Below are 18313 nucleotides of genomic sequence, written 5' to 3'. Positions count from 1 at the left end.
TGTGCTCCTGGAGCCACACTGTAGCGATTCTGGATGTGTGGGGTGTCACATTGTCCTGCTGAAATTGCCCAAGTCCATTGGAATGCACAATGGACACAAATTGATGCAGGTGATAAGGCAGGATGCTTACGCACATGTCACCTGTCAGAGCCTTATCTAAACGAATTAGGGGTCCCGTATCACTCCAACTGCACATGCCCTACACCAATACAGAGCCTCCATCAGCTTCAACAGTCCCCAGCTGACATGCAAGGTCCATGGATTCACGAGGTTGTTTCCATACGCCCACACGTCCATCCGCTCTGTACAATTTTAAACGAGACTCGTCCAACCAGGCAACATGTTTCCAGTCATCAACAACCCAATGTCTGTTTTGACGGGCCCAGGTGTGATGTAAAGCTTTGTGTCGTGCAGTCATTAAGGATACAAGTGGACCTTTGGCTCCAAAAACCCGTATCGATGATGTTTCATTGAATGGTTCGCACACAACCACTTGTTGATGTCCCAGCATTGAAATCTGCAACAATTTGGAGAAGGATCTTTTTCCAGCCACAGTGATGTTGGAGATTTGATGTTTTACCAGATTCCTGATATTCACAGTACACTCGTGAAATGTTTGTACAGGAAAGTCCCCAGTTCATCGCTACCTCGGAGATGCTGCGTCCCATTGCTCGTGCTGTGGCTGTAACACCACATTCAAACTCATCCAAATCTTGATAACTTGCCATTGTAGCAGTGGTAGCCGATCTAACAACTGCACCAGACACTTGTTGTCTTATATAGGCTTTGCAGACTGCAGCATAGTATTCTGCTTGTTTAGATATATCTGTATTTGAATACACATGTTTATACCAATTTCTTTGGCACTCCAGTGTATATGATTGAGAGTTTCAATTCTCTCTGTGACAGATAGAACAGCTGCCAGAGTGCATTAGTGGTGTTGATGTTCAGTTATGTTACCAGGCCTTATAGGATGTAACGGATGTGAAAGTGCAGATGTTGTATGATCACTGAAGGACACCGAGGTGCCTCATGCTTGTGATTGACAGATCTACCACCACCTGACAGTTTGAAAAGGGTCTCGCTGTGGGTCTCTAGTTGGCTGGCTGCTCAAACTGTGCAATATCCAATTTTATGAAGCATTCAGATATGACAGTGGCTCAGTATTGGACTGAATTGGAAAGTGAGGGCTGGCATAGTCATCATGAAAGTACAGGCCAACTACGTCTAACCACCAGAAAGGATTATGGTCCTATTGCTCACAAAGCACTTGACAACCCCTTTGCATATGAACCTGACATCTGGGAACAAGTAATGGACATGCTTCAACATTCTGTGGGATCCCACACCATTGCTCTAGTAGCACACGGGGTAGGGAATTATAGCCATAGTCTGCTATTAACAACAAAACACACAAATGGCAACATTTGGAGTGGTGCTGGTAATGGGAAGCATGGACTGCTGGATAGCTTTGCACTGTGTTCAGCAATGAATCACAGTTCTACACTACCCTGGATTATCACTGTTGGCAAGTGTGGCAATGTTCTGGGGAAAGGTCCTAATCTTCCAATGTTTGGAAGAGGCATAGCTGTGGCACTCTTAGCATCATTGTGTAGGTAGCCATCGGAAGGAAGGAAGGAAGGAAGGAAAATTAGAGTTTAACATCCCATCAGGGAGCCACAGGTAGGACATCAGGCAATGGCTAGTAGGAATGGGAGGAACTGATGATACATTACAGACTTTGCATGTCCTCACGTGTTTTCTCTCATGTGACAGTACCTTCATTTGTCTACATGACAATGTTCTTCCACATTTCACACACATTTCTGTGAACTATCTGCATGGCAATGATTTATTCCCATGGTCAGCAAGAACCCCAGATATGTGTGTGATAGAATATGTGTGGGACCAGTCCGAACATCAACTTTGTCCCAGTGCCTGTACCCAGGATATTAAGGACTGTTTGAAACAGTTGTGGGACAGCTTGCCTCAGGAGGGGTCCATGAAGTTTCATTTCGTTTTCTCCTCCCGTCCGGTTCACTTTTTTGTCAGGCTGCACATATGAAACAAAGCCACTTGTCATGTAATTACCCACTACTTTGTTCATGTTTTCTCACTTTTAAAATAGAAGTGTATACAAAAATGAAGTCTGTTTTTTAAATTGCCTAAGTAGGATGCTTTATCATATTTTAATTACTGTGCTAATATTTTAAGACCACATTTGTATTTTAGGTATCTAGATCTCTCAGAGGAGGAGAAAGAAAAACTGAAAGGTTCTTACAAAGTAGCCCGTAAATTGGAGAAGCTGGAAAGTGCTGGTCAAGATAAGTAAGTGCTGTAGGAGGAATGGTATATCATGACTTACATCATTAGTTTATTATTCAGTATTTACTGTTTTATTATCTGTTCAGGAGCTCTTGACTATTGCCATGTTATTAACACTTCTTAAAAAAAAATTTGTTAGGGATATTAAGAGTGACGAGGAAGATGACGACGACGATGATGAAAATGGTGAGGATGGCTGTGCCAGTGGTAAAACTTCTCCATCATCAGGTAAATATGATTTCTTCATTCTTCTGAACATTTGGAAATATTGTTGACAGTTTCTCCTTCAGTCCGAGCCTTAACTTTTTCTTTTCTTTTTTTTTTTTAATTAAGCATCTGTTCTTGTTGATGCATTGCAGCGTATCTTTATTCCTTAATCAATGCATCTGATTTTCAAGTCCACATCAAAAGCTTATGATTATTTCATTTTTGCTCTTATACTGTCCCTATTTCACACCCATTCAGAGCTGTGTTCCAAACAAGCTTAAATGTTATTGTTGTCCTGGTTTCAGTTTGTATTTTTGAATATTAGTTGCCATTTCTGTTTATTGAAAGCCCTTTTGCCTTGTACGATCCTTGCTCCTCATCCTCCTTACACCTGTGTTCTTTTTCCAAGATAGAGAAATTTGTATAGCTTCAAGAGTTTCATGTCCATATTTAACATTTAGCCACCCAGCATATGTCTGGCTGCTGTGCATATTACAGCCATCAACTACATCACTAAGCAACTCTCTCAATTCCTATTCACTTTTATAGATTACTGCTATGTCCTGAGGATGCCATCATTCCATTTTTCTGTCCACGACGAACAGCTCTGACACGGAGATAGTCCTCTACCTCCCTCGTGGCTTCTTTGATATACAAATTAAATGTCAATAGTGAAATGAGCTATTCTGCAATATACCTTTCCCTGTTCTGCCCTCTTAGCATTCCATCATTACCAACTACTGCAGTGTTCCTTGCATAAAGAGAGTGGATTACACTTGTATCCACGGCATTGATACTGTATTCCGTAAACATTTTATTCCCTTCCACATTATCAAAAGTCTTCCAAATTTATGAATGCAGTGCATGTTTCTTTTTTGTCCCTAAATGTACTCTGTATTACTAACCTCAGTGCTAAAATTGTTACTTGGGTGCCTCTCCAGTATTAGATAAAGCCCTCTTGTGTTTTGCTTTTGTGTAATACTGGATTGATTGTGCAATAATTTTCACAGTTACTCAGCCTTGATTTCTCAGAAGAGCAATAAATATATTTTCAAAATCTGATGTAATTACCTCACATGTTTATGTCCTTACATTCCCCTGCGACTTAAACCTCACAAGAGTTTCAGTGGCATTTCATCACTGTTTGGGCATTCATTGAGAAACTAATCTGCGTTAGTAACAGTTTGAGCTCCGATATAAAAACCGACAAGTACTACCCACTAGTCACAATAATAAACAACTTTGTATGTTATGTAACATCCTGATAATAATTTGGCCACTGCACACAACAGAAACACCACCAATGAAACAATACCTTAGTGTATTCCTGATTATATTTGTTAAATAAGGGTTGTCTAATCGTGAGGGAAGTTATGGTAAGTTGAGTTCATAAATGGAAGTCAGTTTCATGAATTGCTGAAGTTTTATTCAGATTTAAAAACCACATGATATTACTCCAGTGTTACTCTTGGGAAACAGAAACACAGAAAAACAACATTGAGAAAATTAAGCTAATGATGTGTTACTGATATCATTTGGAAGACCAAAAGAAGGATAAATCAAAAGAAGGATAAATCAGAGTTCCTCATCTGTGCAACTCTCATTTTCAAACAAATAAGAGAAGCAAAACAATGAACTCCTCATCCAAGATGTGGAAACAACCAGATAAATGCAAGCTACTCGGAGTATAGGCTCTGAGGAATGAAATTAACACCTCATGCTGTACAGTCAGCACGGGATGACAGCAACGATCGTAGCCAATGTGACCAAACAAAATTGCCTCAGATCATGAAAATAGATGGGCATGCTGCAGAAATTTCCCTGATGTAGCGTGCAGATACACATGAACATTTACTAGGCTGGTACCAAGTTTGAATGGTCTTCCAGAATTGGAGGACGTGGCACACACAGTGTCTAAAAAGGGGGGGGGGGGGGCGCAATCTACAGGATTGGCCAAACAGAAATACTGTTAATATGGAGCTCAATTCCTCATGTTTCATGGGAACACAAAGGCAAGATTCTTATTGACATCCATGCTGAAAAGATATTTGCTAGATCTACATCCACATCAATAGTCCCCAAGCCACCGTATGGCGTGTGGCAGAGGGCACCGTGTACAGCTACTTGTCATTTCCCCTCCTGTTCCAATCGCAAACAGAGCGAGGGGAAAAACAACTGTTTGTACACCTCCATATGGGCCCTAATTTCTCGTATCTTATTTTATGTGCGATGTATGTTGGCAGCAGTCGAATCATTCTGCTGTCAGCTTCAAATGCCGGTTATAAAAATTTTCTCAGTAGTGTTTATCAAAAAGGATGTTGCCTTCCCTCCAGGGACTCCAATTTGAGTTCCTGAATCATCTCTGTAACACTATAAAGTGTTGCTCCAACCTACCAGCAACAAATCTAGCCACCCACCTCTGATTTTCTTCAACGTCTTCCTTCAATCTGACCTGGTATGGATCCCAAACACTCACGCAGTACTCAAGACTAGGTCACAACCTCATCAAATATGCAGTCTCCTTTACAAGTGAACCATTCTTTCCTAAAATTTTCCCAATAAACCGAGGTCAACCGTTTGCCTTCCCTACCGCAGTTTTCACATGCTTGTTCCACCTCATATCACTTTGCTATGTTACGCCCAGATATTTAAACGATTTGACTGTGTCAAGCAGGACACTAGTAATACCGTATATGAACATTACAGGTCTGTTCTTCCTACTCATCCACAATAACTTACATTTTTCCACGTTTCCATTCATTACACCAACTGGAACTTTTGTCTAAGTCATCTGGTATCTTGCTCCTGTCACTCCACTTCGACACCTCACCCTACACCACGACATCATCAGGAAACAACCAGAAATTGCTGCCCACCCTGTCTGCCAAATCATTTATGTATAAGGAGTGCAACAGCAGTCCTATCGCACTTCCTTGGGGCACTCCTGATGATACTCCTGTCTTTGATGAATACTCGCCGTCGAGGACAACATACTGGGTTCTATTATTTAAGAAGTCTTCGAGCCACTCACATCTGTGAACTTATTCCATATGCTTTTACCTTCATTAACAGTTTGCAATGGGACACTGTGTCAAATGCTTTCCAGAAAACTAGAATTACGGAATCTGCCTGTTGACCTTCATCCATAGTTCCCAGTATGCCATGTGATAAAAGGGCAAGCTGAGTTTTGCACAAGCGATGCTTTCTAAAACCATGCTGATTTGTGGATGTAAACTACTTTGTCTCAAGAAAGTTTAGTATATTTGAACTGAGAATATGTTCAAGGATTCTGCAGCAGACTGAAGTTAGGGATATTGGTCTGTAAGTTTGCAGGTCCGTTCTTTTACCTTTCTTATATACTGTACTCACCTCTGCTTTTATTTCAATCACTTGAGACTTCATGCTGAGTGAGAGATTCATGATAAATGCAAGCTAGGTAAGGGGCCAATGCCGTAGAGTACTCTTTGTAAAATTGAACTGCTGATTTATTTGTTTTTCAAATCTTTCAGCTGTTTCTCGACTAATGGAAAACCTGCAGGCTACGTATACAATGTATTCTGCAGCTGTTATGCAACAATTCTACGACCATGATTTATACTGCCTTCGTAATGCACTGTTCAATTTTCTTGAAAGAAATGAAAGTTTATACCCAGTTTGGTCTGTATAACAGAAAAACAGACTGAAATCTGTGATAATAAGTGGTGACAAAGGACACTTTAAAATTTTTTTTAAGTTCTTCAGACTATCTGATTTACTAGTCGTCAACACTTTTGATACGGCCTTACCCAGAGGGTACTAAACAATTTTAGAACATAAAAGGTGTCAGATTTCATTAGAGTACCTGCAGAATATGGAACCCCATTTTCAGTGTGCCTCGACCGTTTTGTGGCTCTTTAAGGGCTGTATATATTTGCACTGCAAAACCAGTTAGCTGGTGGTGTAGAACACTATTATTCTAATGAAAATGCATTACTAGTTTGCAGAAGACTTATTTGCAATAGTGGGCCAAAAATAGCCTTTTTGGCATTGTTTGTAGAAATATTGTTAACTTTGCCCCCAATTTGTAAACTATTGGAAAGCAGGAGGAAAACAGAATTTTATATTCTAAGACCTTGTGTTGGTAAGTTGTTACGTCCAAAGTTTCAGGTGTCTCTCACAATTACTTTTGGAGATATAAAAAGCTAAACTTCACACTGTTTTCGAGTGCATATTTTTGGCTGACTTTGCTTCAAATGATTCATATGCAAATAGCCCAGGAAATCATCATCATTTATTTCTTTCCTTTCTCAGACATTATGTCTGGTTATTATTATTATTATTATTATTATTATTATTATTATTTATTTCTTTTCTCAGACGTTATGTCTGGTTAAAAATGGAAGGTGACGCGGACCTTGATCAAGCGTGACTTCCTTTTAACTGTACGGTATATGTTACATTGCATTTAGGAACTTTCGGGTAATTGAACAAGTGTCAATAATTACAGATTTCTGTAGTTGTATATATAAGTTTGGATGTAGCTGTATTGCATTGATGTACTGGTGGATATTGTGTGGTATGACTCCTGTAGTTGATAGTATAATTGGTATAATGTCAACTTTATCCTGATGCCACATGTCCTTGACTTCCTCAGCCAGCTGGATGTATTTTTCAATTTTTTCTCCCGTTTTCTTTTGTATATTTGTTGTATTGGGTATGGATATTTCGATTAGTTGTGTTAATTTCTTCTTTTTATTGGTGAGTATGATGTCAGGTTTGTTATGTGGTGGTGTTTTATCTGTTATAATGGTTCTGTTCCAGTATAATTTGTATGCATCTTTCTCCAGTACATTTTGTGGTGCATACTTGTATGTGGGAACATGTTGTTTTATAAGTTTATGTTGTAAGGCAAGCTGTTGGTGTATTATTTTTGCGACATTGTCATGTCTTCTGGGGTATTCTGTATTTGCTAGTATTATTATTATTATTATTATTATTATTATTATTATTATTATTATTATTATTTTACTTAGAGCACAGAAAGTTGTATAAGAGGACCCAGTTTTGTTTCTTTCAAGAAAATATTAACGGATATATTATGTTGCCAAAACCTTACTGGCGCACTGTCGATAGCTGCAGTATGTGGTGAAACAACTTACTATCTCCAACACTATTGAATTTACGATCGCGAAACTTTACCAGTGTTCATGGGGAACGTGCAGTTATTCATACAAAAATTCATCAAAATCAATTGTGGTCACGTGGGAACCTTTAGACCACTTGACACAGAATGATCCTTTGGTCATCTTGAGTAGCTTTTTGCAATTTATGAAAGCTTCACAATTTACCTGAGCACCTTTGTTGATGATGGACTCCTGTCTGATGATGACAGGATAACAATGTCCAGCAACAACCAAGTGCCCAGACGAGTCTGTTATGTGTACTTGTTTAAATAGCTTTGTTAAGCTGGTTTTATAATCTTCCACAGTTTGACTGATTGTGATGCCTGCAAGGTGTTACATTCTATAACAACATTGTGACTGCATTCAGTTTTGTTATTGATAGTTATTCTTGCTGTAAATTTTTGTCAGTTTGACATATTTATCATGTACAACTCAGCATGACTGTTATATCACAGAGAAGTCTTATTTATCTGGTGACATGCTTTCAGCCTTACAAAAAAAGAAGCCCCCAAGTTGAACATCTCCCTAACTTCAGTTTACTGCAAAATCCTTGAACATATTCTCCGTTTGAATACAAAACTTCCTTCAGACTGAGAAGCTTATGTCCACAAATCAGCATGGTTTTAGAAAGCATCGCTTGTGCAAAACTCAGCTTTCCCTTTTATCACGTGGTATACTGCAAACTATGGATGAAGGGTAAACAGCAAATTCCATATCTCTGGATCTCCAGAAAGCAATTGACATGGTGTCCCTCCACAGATCTAAAAAAAAGGTATGAACATATGGAATAGGTTCCCAAGTATGTGAGTGGCTCAAATACTACCCAAGTTATAGAACCCAGTACGTTGTCCTAAACGGCGAGTGTTCATTAGGTACCAAAATATCATCAGGAGTGCCCCAGGGAAATGTGACAGGATGCTGCAGTTCTATAATTGATAAGATAGGGTGAGCAGCCTTCTGCAACTGTTTGTTGATAACACTGTAGTATATGGGTAAGTCTCACCATTGAGTGACTTTAGAAGGTTACAAGATGCCTCAAGACAGTCTTAATATTTTGTGTGATAAATGGAAGCTTCCTCTAAACGCAGAAAAATTTAAGTTAATGTGGACGAGTAGGACAAACAAACCTGTAATATTCAGATACAGCGTTAGTAGTGTCCTGCTTGACACAGTCATGTCATTTAAATATCTAGGAATGTAACATTGCAAAGCAATATGAAATGGAATGAGCGTGTGAGGATTGTGATAGGGAAGGCAAATGATCAACTTGGGTTTATGGGGAGAATTTTAGAAAGTGTGTCTCATCTATGAAGGAGACCTCATATAGGACACTGGTGTGACCTATTGAGTACTGCTCAATTTTTTGGGATCTGTACCAGTTGGATTCAAGGAAGGCATGTAAACAATTCAAAGGCATGCTGGTAGATTTGTTGCTGGTAGGTCTGAACAACATGTAAGTGTTATGGAGATGCTCAGGGAAGTCAAATGGGAATCCCCAGTGGGAAGACGGCATTCTTTTCAAGGAACACTGTTCAGATAATTTAGAGAACCGGCATTTGAAGCTGACTGCAGAATGATGCTACTGCCACCAACATACATTTTGCCACGGAGATAAGATATGACAAATTAGCGCTCATACGAAGGCATGTAGATCGTCATTTTTCCTCATTTTATTTGTGAGTGGAACGGGAAAGGTAATGACTATCAACGGTACGGGATACCCTCCACCATACACTGTATGGTAGCATGCAGAGTATCTATGTAGACGTAGATGTAGATTGACCTTAACTGACAACAGCAGTTAGTTTCTACGAAATCTTCGTGACTGTCATTCATGGAGGATTTTCATCTGTGATGGCATCACCTCCACAGATGGTCACCTCATTTAGTTTCCCTGAATTCGGTGGCTAGACGAGCAGCTTGTACCCATTTTACAGCAACAGGGAATGGCTCCAGTCTGTCAGAGAGTGACCTTGTCCAGAGTATGGTGATAGGCTTCATCCCACAGTTCGACTACAATCTCCTGCAGTATACTGGTGTGCACAGGACTGTTGTGATGGATGATGTCTTGTGGCATAACAATCTAATACACTTTCTCTGCAGTAACATATATAACCAAGCATCCGTAGTGAAAACATACTGGCATGTTGCCCCCTGTCCTCTCAAAATCTGTTTTCCTGTCGTGTATTATACGAGGTGCATTCAAGTTCTAAGGCCTCCGATTTTTTTTCTCCGGACTGGAAAGAGATAGAAACATGCGCATTGTTGTAAAATGAGGCTGCGTTCATTGTCAATACGTCCCAGAGATGGCAGCACCGTACGGCAGATGGAATTTTACCGCCAACGGCGAGAATGAGAACTGTTTTAAATACTTAAAATGGCGACGTTTTCCTTACTTGAACAGCGTGCGATCATTCGTTTTCTGAATTTGCGTGGTGTGAAACCAATTGAAATTCATCGACAGTTGAAGGAGACATGTGGTGATGGAGTTATGGATGTGTCGAAAGTGCGTTCGTGGGTGCGACAGTTTAATGGATGCAGAACATCGTGTGATAACAAACCGAAACAACCTCGGGCTCGCACAAGCCGGTCTGACGACATGATCAAGAAAGTGGAGAGAATTGTTTCGGGGGATCGCCGAATGACTGTTGAACAGATTGCCTCCAGATTTGGCATTTCTGTGGGTTCTGTGCACACAATGCTGCATGACAACCTGAAAATGCGAAAAGTGTCATCTAGGTGGGTGCCACGAATGCTGACGGACGACCACATGGCTGCCCGTGTGGCATGTTGCCAAGCAATGTTGACGCGCAACGACAGCATGAATGGGCCTTTCTTTTCGTCGGTTGTGACAATGGATGAGACGTGGATGCCATTTTTCAATCCAGAAACAAAGCGCCAGTCAGCTCAATGGAAGCGCACAGATTCACTGCCACCAAAAAAATTTCGGGTAACCGCCAGTGCTGAAAAAATGATGGTGTCCTTGTTCTGGGACAGCGAGGGCGTAATCCTTACCCATTGCGTTCCAAAGGGCGCTACAGTAACAGGTGCATCCTACGAAAATGTTTTGAAGAACAAATTCCTTCCTGCACTGCAACAAAAACGTCCGGGAAGGGCTGCGCGTGTGCTGTTTCACCAAGACAACGCACCCGCACATTGAACTAATGTTACGCAACAGTTTCTTCATGATAACAACTTTGAAGTGATTCCTCATGCTCCCTACTCACCTGACCTGGCTCCTAGTGACTTTTAGCTTTTTCCAACAATGAAAGACACTCTCCGTGGCCACACATTCACCAGCCGTGCTGCTATTGCCTCAGCAATTTTCCAGTGGTCAAAACAGTCTCCTAAAGAAGCCTTCGCCGCTGCCATGGAATCATGGCGTCAGCATTGTGAAAAATGTGTACGTCTGCAGGGCGATTACGTCGAGAAGTAACGCCAGTTTCATCGATTTCGGGTGAGTAGTTAATTAGAAAAAAAATCGGAGGCCTTAGAACTTGAATGCACCTTGTAGTTTGAGGAGTTGGTTGTACATGCATTGACAGGATGCTGGGATGTCATTCAACAGGTGCAGCATAAATGAGTTGACTCAGCCCATTCTTCATGCACATTTAGCTGGCACAGAGATTAGTGCTAAATATAGATACACCACTTGAACATTCTCGATTACGTCCTAACATATGAGATGTTCATACATGGCTGGTATCTCTTGTGCAGTCAATCCAACATTTCTGGCTGCTATTAATTGCTGTATCTCTCCTCTTGCTACCAGGAGTGAAGTATGTCGTCATGGTGGTCTTTGTCAACAACCAGAGGAACCACATTTGGGAATCAATTAAACTTTTACGGAACTCTTTTCTGTACATTTCCTTGATGCACTTTCACCACATAATCAATTCCTCAGTTGTGACATCCTTTACCAGAAGAAATTGGCACGTCTTCAGAGACTCCTTTCTTCAAGTGCGAGATTTTGTCTTCTTTTATCACATTTGGATTCACAATATGGCATAGGACCAAAAAATTTTTTTATGTGAGATGCTGTCATTTACCATGATGTTGGGTCCTGTTCTGCAGCCAGTCCACTAAGCAGACTTGCTGTTCATTGTTATCAAATGCCTGAAATTTACCCCAGTCTTTGAGCTTTTCTTGGTTCATCTCTAACCACTGCTGGGCTGTACTGTCCAAGTACAAAAATGGTTCAAATGGCTCTGAGCACTATGAGACTTAACTGCTGTGGTCATGAGTCCCCTAGAACTTAGAACTACTTAAACCTAACTAACGTAAGGACATCACACACATCCATGCCCAAGGCAGGACTCTGACACCTGCGACCGTAGCAGTCGCGCGTGTCCAAGTACAGTACAGGTGCCACACACGTATGATGCCAACCCACTTATTGTATTTAGTGATTTGGTTAAACCCTTTTAGCCATTTTGCCTGATCCTAGCAAGTGTCTCTGAACTATAGTGATGGAGGCTTGATGTGCAGCTGATTTACTGCAATTTTAGAATATGTTGGTCTTTTGAATGTATGTACTTCTGGTACAATGTACTCTTCTATTCCAGTTTCTGTCCGTGTAGGCAACTGCCTCTACATTGCCTAATTGGAGCCACAGTGATGTAGATGTTTTGAAATACCTGGCATCTCCATCTAACATTGTCACATCATAACCACAATTTGAGTCCAAATCTGAAAGAATGGTCATCAGTGAAGTACAACCACTAGTACTGAAAGTACTATTATTACAGATACCAACATACAAACAGAACAGCTCTGCGTCCTGGGTGGAGTATGTTTTGTATACAGATATGTTAATGTTTCCATATTCTGGAATATTCAAGAAGCAGCATTGTATGCAGTGCAGTCAGATCTTTTGATAATATTGTGCTATAGTAGGTGTTTAAGGATTCACGTATTTCCCTTGCAGCAGCCAAACATGTTTCATCCAGCATCACTATGTACAGCACTATATTTTACATCTACTGTGCAGCAGTCCCTTTATCTTTAGAAGTTTGTATGTGATGACTCTATACTATAGAGTTCCTTCTGTCAGCAACAGTTCCACCAGGTACATATTTATCAAGTGCATGACCAACTCTTCTTTTAAACTTAAACCATAGTTCCATATGACCTCTCCAGAGCTGAGTATTTGACACTGAAGTATTACAGCTGCCTTCTGTTCCCGTTAGATGCAATATACTTCCGGAAGTTGGCTTCTGCTCCGTGCGTTCTAAGTTGTTTTCAGAGAAGACCTGTAGTAATGTTTCATGGGATGTCTTGTCACACCCACCACTAACAAAACTGTAGTTATTGTAGTTGGATGATTAAAGTTTGTCTGAAGAACTTACATGTATCAAACTGAAATTTTTTTTATAAGCTTTTGGTTACACCTGGGGTGTCTGGTGGTCAATGGAAAGATCAGATTACAAGTTTATGCCCACCCTTGATACTGAGTCTTACCCCAACAGTCTCACATGCAAATTCAATTGCTATCTCTGTGGTTTCCAGTTTGTCTGTTGCAACTAATATACCACCTCCATTTCCTATTAGGCTAACCTTTCTTCACAGGTGGAAAGAAAACAAGCAGAAAGAGAAAGTTGTCAAAAGGTGACAAGTTGCAGTGGCAGTGGTGTCACCCAGAAGACAGATTCCTGAAGGACTCACATTGTGATGGATAAGCTAATTACAAATGCATGTCAAAATACAAGTCAGTATCTGATTTCTTATAATGAAATGAGCAAATAAATACCTGTATGAGTATTGATAATTTGATTAGAAGAGGCTTTTGTAAAATAGTTATAGTTTGCCAATGTGTGTTAGAATGACAATAATGTATTTAATGCCTTAGCTATAAGGTAATCATTGAATGCGGAAGAAAATCTACCACCTTAGTGAAATATAGACTCTGGAATGTAATAAAATTTTAGTTTCAGTGTGTATCTGACGTTAGTGACACAGGAGCTGATTACTATCAGTCTTTTTCAAAGACAAATGAGGATGGCCAGCACTGAATCTGTGGAGTAACACAGTGAATAAGATGGTTTGGCATGAAGTACATTTGAAAAGCTACAATTTCAAAGCATGTACCCAGATATTTTGTAGGTTAAATGGTTTCTCCCTGTGTTCAGCTATAAATCTAAGAATGAAATTCTAATCCACAAATTGTTTTGTAATTTTAACTACAGCTAGGCACCACAGAGAGTATTTAGTAGATACAGTTCTGTTAAGAACCCATGTCCGGATATATACCATTTGGAAATAAAGTAATTTTGAAGACCTGATTGTTTTCAGATACCCTGCTTCACAGGATGCACACAGCAGAGAACAGTCTCTGACCTGCACCTTCTGCAGGAGCCCATGGTATAAGCAGTGTTTTGAACACACTGTTGGGTTCTCTTCCACATGACATGTTCTGTAAGTCTAGAGAATGGCCCATCTGCAGAGCACCAGTCGACCCTCCTATTTGCAGGTGTAATAGTTCCTCACAGCCGTTGTTTGACAAAAATGGTATGTCATATCACAATTACAACATATATTGACAACAGCATCTTCAGTTTGTGCACTTGGCATGAAGTGGGAGATTTGGAAACGATCTGATTTTCAATGTGGTTTTATTTCCAAACAGAACATTTGTGGGCATGGGTTCATTATCAGAACTATCTACTAGTCCCTTCTACTGCCTCCAGAAGCCTGTAATAAGAATTGGGTAACACCCCTGTATATTACCTACAGCAATTTTGATAACTTCAGTGTATCAACTTCATGGCAGGAAAGAAGTTCTCAGTGAAATAGTATTTCTGTAACTAGGAGCAGTGAAGAATATGTGCAAGTTGTTTTCCATATAGTATCAGCATATGTTACAAACATCTGTTTCTTTCCTTTGTTGTTTATGCTCCTCGTACTATTGTATTTTTGTTGAGTATGTGCTACCTTAAGGGTAAAACAGTAACAACACAGTCTAAGAGCCATGCTACTACTGATGCAGCTACCCAGTTCCACATGTCACTAGCATACAAAATTGCATGGCGGCAACCTTGAATCATTTGACACCCTTCTGAAATTACAATGCAAATAATTTTTCTGTTTTCAGTACACAAATTATTCTCACACGACAATCATGTACATTGTATTGTGTGTGCTGTATTAAATGTGTTTCTTATATTTGTGAACATTTCCTTTGCAGCAGACATCACTTCACCAAGAACACCGAATTCTGGACCCCCGAGCCTAACGGAATCAATGCAGCTGATGGATGAAATTCTATCAGATGGGCGCATGGACAGGCTGGAGAAAATTGAGAAATTGGAGTCTATTTTGTCTGCTGCTACCTCTGCTGCAGTTGTGTCAAGGAGCCAGCAGACTTCAGCAAACTCAAACACTCAGACCAGTAGTAGTGATGAACAAGGACCTTGCAGTTGTCAGTGCCATGCCCAGAAACTTTTAAATAAGAAACCCATAAAAGAAATTGACTGTATCAAAAGTACTGATGTGGCATGCCAGACACTTTCAACTGGTGATATTGTTATAACTCGGATATTCTTTACAGAGGAAGAGAAGGAACGAGAAAGAACTATTACATCATCTCCCAAAAGGGAGATATCTCACAATTAAGTATTATCTCTGTTCTAGCTTTTTCATCCATTTGTCTGCTAATGTAATTATTACAGAGGCTGGCACAGACTATGAGAAGTATTTCAGAATCAAAAATGTGTTTTGGTCTCGTGGGCTTGCTGGTAATTAGTTAGCAGTGAATATGAGTATGTGTTCAAAAACCTGTAAATATGCAAACATATATACAGGTGTTCAAATTTGCTGTACGTATCTGTTCGCAAGTCTTATATTGTGTATTCCACAAGCCACTCATTGCATTCAAGGTGATCCTTTGTGAAATAAATTCCTAAACTCACCATACCAACCCATATCTATTCTCTCTCTCTCTCTCTCTCTCTCTCTCTCTCTCTCTCTCTCTGCCATTGGTTGGTTGGTAAGGCTTATGATATCCCTTCAGAATATCTTGTTAGATGATAATACTTTCTCTTTGTTGTGGGCATTCTATATAAATGCAAAAATTATATTTGTAAGTCATAATGGATGTCATGAACATAGTGGAGATGGTGTGTCACACTGTGTTAAACTGTAGGGATGAATCATCTAGTACCGTAAATGTGTTCTTCCAGATATAATACTCCATGTTACTTGTCAAATAATGCAGTTAGTAGGTTATTGTATGTAATGTCGTATACTAAAATGTACCTATCACATAATACCAAGCACTATAAAAAAAATAAAAGGATTTCACATGGAGGCAGAATACTGATGCTGGAAATTTGTACATGTACTTTTCTTTCATAAAAAGGTAGGGGTGGTGCTAAAACACTTGTTGAAAGTGTTGGCGATAAGGAAGACATTTGTGTAACTTGTGGAGGAAGGTTGTGAGACTTTATCACAGCATAGAAGAAAGTGTGTGAAGAATGTGAAGAATTTCATGTGGAGTATTGGTTACAAAACATGTGGTGTACAAAGGTACCAGGCAAACTAAATATTTTCTTAAATTCAGTTTACCATTACACTCTTAAAAGACAAGACTGACTTTACAAAATGTTTATTATAGTCCGTATGGAACTGTGTTTAAACTCTGCCGCTTGAATTCAAACTAGTTTCAGCCCTGTTTTACTTTGTATCATTCCTCTCTGCTACCTGCATTTTATTGGAGCAACATTGGTCGGTTGTCTATTTAGCCAGTTTTTTGCTTGTGATGTAATTTTCTGTGAGAAACAGGCATCTTAGGTGTATATTAGTAGTTCATTGTTGTAATTGACAAAGCTCATTTTTGAAACCAAAGAAAACTAAAGCAAAAACAATGGCATACTCTAGTTTGCAACCTTTCAACGCACTCCATATTTGCAGGAAAAAATCCATTGAGAATCTAGTTCCATTGTTGCTGCTGTAAATAATCCTAAAATATTACCTATTTGAAGGTTTTGTAATATCAGGAAATTGGTTTCATATTACAATAGGTTATGAACAGTTTTATATTTAACGATTAAAATGGTTTTTAAGATGTGAAATGGCTTTACCCAAGCTATTGAAAATATTGACTATTTCGTTGCTCTCCATTATCTTTTTGGGAAAATTGTATAGGCAAAGTAACAGTGCCAATTGTAGTCTGTAAAGTGGTTTGCAGATTTTTTTAATTTTTAGAAAATATTTTCTCCTTCATGTGATTTTTTACACTCTTTTTGTAATCATTTATTCTCATCCCCCCTTCCCTCCCCCTCCCCCCCTTTCCCAGAGGATGTGTTATCCTCCAGTGCAGCAGAAGGGTTCAACAGATATTTTGAAGCTTGCCCAAGTTCATGTTTCATTGCATTGACAACGTAAGATAGACGAGTTATGTGGCTTTCTGCGCTATGCGCCACTGTCATGCCCTGTGGCGACTTCAGGAATTCTGCACATCCCTCATCTGTGAAATGAATTTCTTATTTGTAACAGACAGATTGTAATTCAATTTACTATCTGTTACCAAATGATATCACATAGTGTAGAATGTATCATACATTTATTTTTATTTGCAGTGTACATGTTATGAAAATGGAGACTGCTCCTCACCATGCAGAGGAGGTGAGGAGTCACAGACAGGCATGACAAAGATACTGCAAAACAAGAAATCTTTTGGCCCAAAGGGCTTTTTCTAGCTTTCTTGTCTTGCGCCTGTCTGCGACTCAACATCTCCACTATATGGCGAGTAGCAGTGTATCCTTTCCATAAAATTGTCATTATTCCATCCTCCATTTCCCATTGTTTAAGTACAGTGCCCAAATTTTTGCCACTAGCCACATCTGCTCCACTATGATTTTTCATACTATGTGATTTATTGTACTGAGACATCCATTAAGATCTTCATTGTCCTTTTCTTTTTCTGCTATGTTCAGTTCAGAACTGTGTCCAAAATTTTTCCCTGGTCATTAAGAACAACCAGTAGTATCACAGCTATCTTTAAAGATGTCATTCAGTCAAACTTCCTCCTCCTGGTACTTTGGAAATTTGGCTTATAGTCTACTGTTATAAAGCTGCACTGCCATTTTCCACTCTCGGCTTTTAGCTCTACCTCTGGCAGCTATAAATAGTGCTTCCGCATCTTAAGTTCTTGAAACGGGTTATTTGTGCTGTGTAGTGGTTATAGCATTTAGGCTGTATATAACATACACTCCAAGCTTTTACTTCCATTATTTACATTACCAAAAATTAGAATTTTTGACATTAGTTAAGTATTTTAGTATTGAAGCCTATAAACTAAGATAAGCAGAGCAATCATAACTTTTGAAAAATTTTTTTTTAAATTTGCTAGGCCATCACAGACTTTCAGTGCTGTGTTGCGTGCAGGCCCTATTTTCAGGTTTCTATGTTTACAATATAATCAGTTTTTGATGTTTTCAAGTCAGTGTAATAATAGATTAATTACATTTTAAATATCTCTAAAGATATAAAAAATACGTGTTGCATTTTTCTCTGAAATGTTGAGAAGTGCCAAATGAGAACCATTTTTACTTAATTTTGTAGTGACTATTGGAAATCATACTTGGTGGAGGGAAGATTAAGTATACCAATACTAGCTATTT

General features: G+C 39.3%; 1 protein-coding gene across 1 annotated transcript in view; it reads left to right on the top strand.

Moving 5' to 3' along the window:
* LOC124555603 (egalitarian protein homolog) overlaps positions 1-16682 on the top strand; it is an 81477-nt gene extending 64795 nt beyond the window's left edge. The window contains exons 5-7 of the mRNA XM_047129571.1: positions 2233-2328; positions 2465-2553; positions 14878-16682. Coding sequence (XP_046985527.1) covers positions 2233-2328; positions 2465-2553; positions 14878-15305 — 613 coding nt within the window. The 3' untranslated portion in view covers positions 15306-16682. The remainder of the gene's footprint in view (positions 1-2232; positions 2329-2464; positions 2554-14877) is intronic.
* Positions 16683-18313: the final 1631 nt, after the last annotated feature.

Source organism: Schistocerca americana, chromosome X (genome assembly GCF_021461395.2).
Source record: "Schistocerca americana isolate TAMUIC-IGC-003095 chromosome X, iqSchAmer2.1, whole genome shotgun sequence".
NCBI lineage: Eukaryota > Metazoa > Arthropoda > Insecta > Orthoptera > Acrididae > Schistocerca > Schistocerca americana.
Note: the sequence above shows the minus strand (reverse complement) of the source record. Positions and strands in the feature narration are given on the sequence as shown.